General features: G+C 40.5%; 1 protein-coding gene across 1 annotated transcript in view; it reads right to left on the reverse strand.

Moving 5' to 3' along the window:
• Positions 1 to 374, reverse strand: part of LOC102205247 (integrin alpha-L-like) — a 4,133-nt gene extending 3,759 nt beyond the window's left edge. Inside the window, exons 1-2 of the mRNA XM_005755417.1 lie at positions 316 to 374; positions 123 to 219 (exon numbers count right to left, since the gene is read on the reverse strand). Coding sequence (XP_005755474.1) covers positions 123 to 219; positions 316 to 333 — 115 coding nt within the window. The 5' untranslated portion in view covers positions 334 to 374. The remainder of the gene's footprint in view (positions 1 to 122; positions 220 to 315) is intronic.
• Positions 375 to 1,962: the final 1,588 nt, after the last annotated feature.

The following is a 1,962-nucleotide window of genomic DNA, read 5'->3' on the forward strand; positions in this document are numbered from 1 at the left end:
GTTGGTGAGACACTTCCAGCTTCATAGTTGTCGAGTTCAAACATTTTGTTGACCACCACGGTCTGCTGGACACACACAGTGCCTTTACCGCTAGAACCCACAGGCCCCAATATTTTCTTTACCTTGGGTGGACGGTCCACGGTCGAGTTTCATCTTGTAACACACTTTGTTCAGAGACGAGTTCCCACTGTGTGGATGCACTGCACGTGGGCTGCAAACCTACATCAGGTTTTAAACGAGACAAAGAAATATGATCCGAGATAATTTTTTTGTTTTGAATATTGTCAGAGGAAACGTTTTTTGAGTGTTTCTTACAGTGATTTGAGAGCGCATGGCGTCCTCAGATATCGACAGTCCAAATTGCCTGATGGGTACTTGCATGTGTTCGGGCCAAATTTCTGTGACAATAACATCAGATTAGTACCTTATATAAAAAATACAAATACACTACATCATTCTGCAATAGAAAAAACCCCGTCTCGCTCTGGGAATTAAAACTCATTTTACATTGTGGGACACATACAGCCCACTTTAATCTTAAATGGACCAGACCAGGTGAACTGTAGTCTTTGCCGTGATCTAGATGATGTTTCTTGCAGTTTGCAGTTTCACATGGCCTTCATAGACATTGTGATGTCTAAATTGTGCCAATAATTAATAGCACTACTGATATGACAGTAAAACAGTAAAAGTATGAGAATTTATTCTGCTATGACTAATAAAAATATCAAGATTAGCTGTTTGGACAGGCTGATCCTATAAATTCGTCCCTTTAAAGGGTACCTATTATAATTCAATTGAATTTATACAGTGCAAAATCACAACAACAGTTACCTCAAGGTGCTTTATATTGTAAGGTAGACCCTAAAATAAACCTATTATACTTCTCCTTACTTTCTGCCATATATCCTGTTATAACTGTAGTTGCTAATATTAAACATGGGCAAAATAAAGTCTTAAGAGTTTGTGCATTCAATCCCTTCAGTCTTCTCCACACTGAGTTTCAGCTTGATGTCATCCATGTACAGGAGGTGGCTGACAACTGTTCCATTCAGTAGCCAGTCTTGTTAATGATCTCACTGAGCGGATTCAGGCCTATACATATATGTGTATATAAAATGTGTATTCCCTTTCCATGGCTGTACATTAAAAGCAGACAGCCCTTTCTATGGCTGTACAGCAAACAAACCTGGTCCTCGTTGGGCATGTACCTGAGATTCTGGTCCTTGCCTCAAAAGCCAGGAGGCGAAGCAAAAAATCCTTACTCAGCATAGATAGCAGTTTATGTCTGGCATGCACACCCAACATAATTGTTGAATTGATTAACTGTTAACTGCCTTTCTGCAGACTTTTGGACTTTGGCCATAAAACTCACAAATTCAATGACGGATGAAAGACTGGTGTGTGAGAAGTTATGGTGTGGGGTCGTATGTATCAGAAGTGGCAGATGAAAAGAAAGAACGAAGGATGAAAGGGTACCTGCAGGAGGAGGAGGAGGGTCATTATCCCCCGCTGGTGCTTCTTTCCTGTCTGTCTTTTGTGTGTTGTTTCTGTTTGTGTTTTAAGGCTCTACACCCTGGGGTTGCTTCACTATCGTTTGTTTTGCTGTAAATGTACTGTTCTGCTGTTCATATGTCACTGTTTAATAAACTCTGTTCAAAGAATTCCACTCATTTCCAGAGGACCTTTTTGAGTGATTTGATTTTAATTGGATCTGAAACGCTGGACCTCCACAGCGTTAGTGGGATAAGGTTATCATATTGGGTTCCAAATTTGTGACCCGACACACTTTGCTCTCAGACTGCGGGTTTACTTGTTGTTCCTAGAGTATTTAAAAGTAGAATGGGAGGCAGAGCCTCCAGTTTTCAGGCCCCTCTTCTGTGGAACCAGCTTCCAGTTTGGATTTGGAGGCACTAGCTCTACTTTTAAGATTAGGCTTAAAACTTTCCTTTTTTTAAAAAA

Source organism: Pundamilia nyererei, unplaced genomic scaffold (genome assembly GCF_000239375.1).
Source record: "Pundamilia nyererei isolate P.nyererei 1_Seehausen unplaced genomic scaffold, PunNye1.0 scaffold01431, whole genome shotgun sequence".
NCBI classification, from domain to species: domain Eukaryota; kingdom Metazoa; phylum Chordata; class Actinopteri; order Cichliformes; family Cichlidae; genus Pundamilia; species Pundamilia nyererei.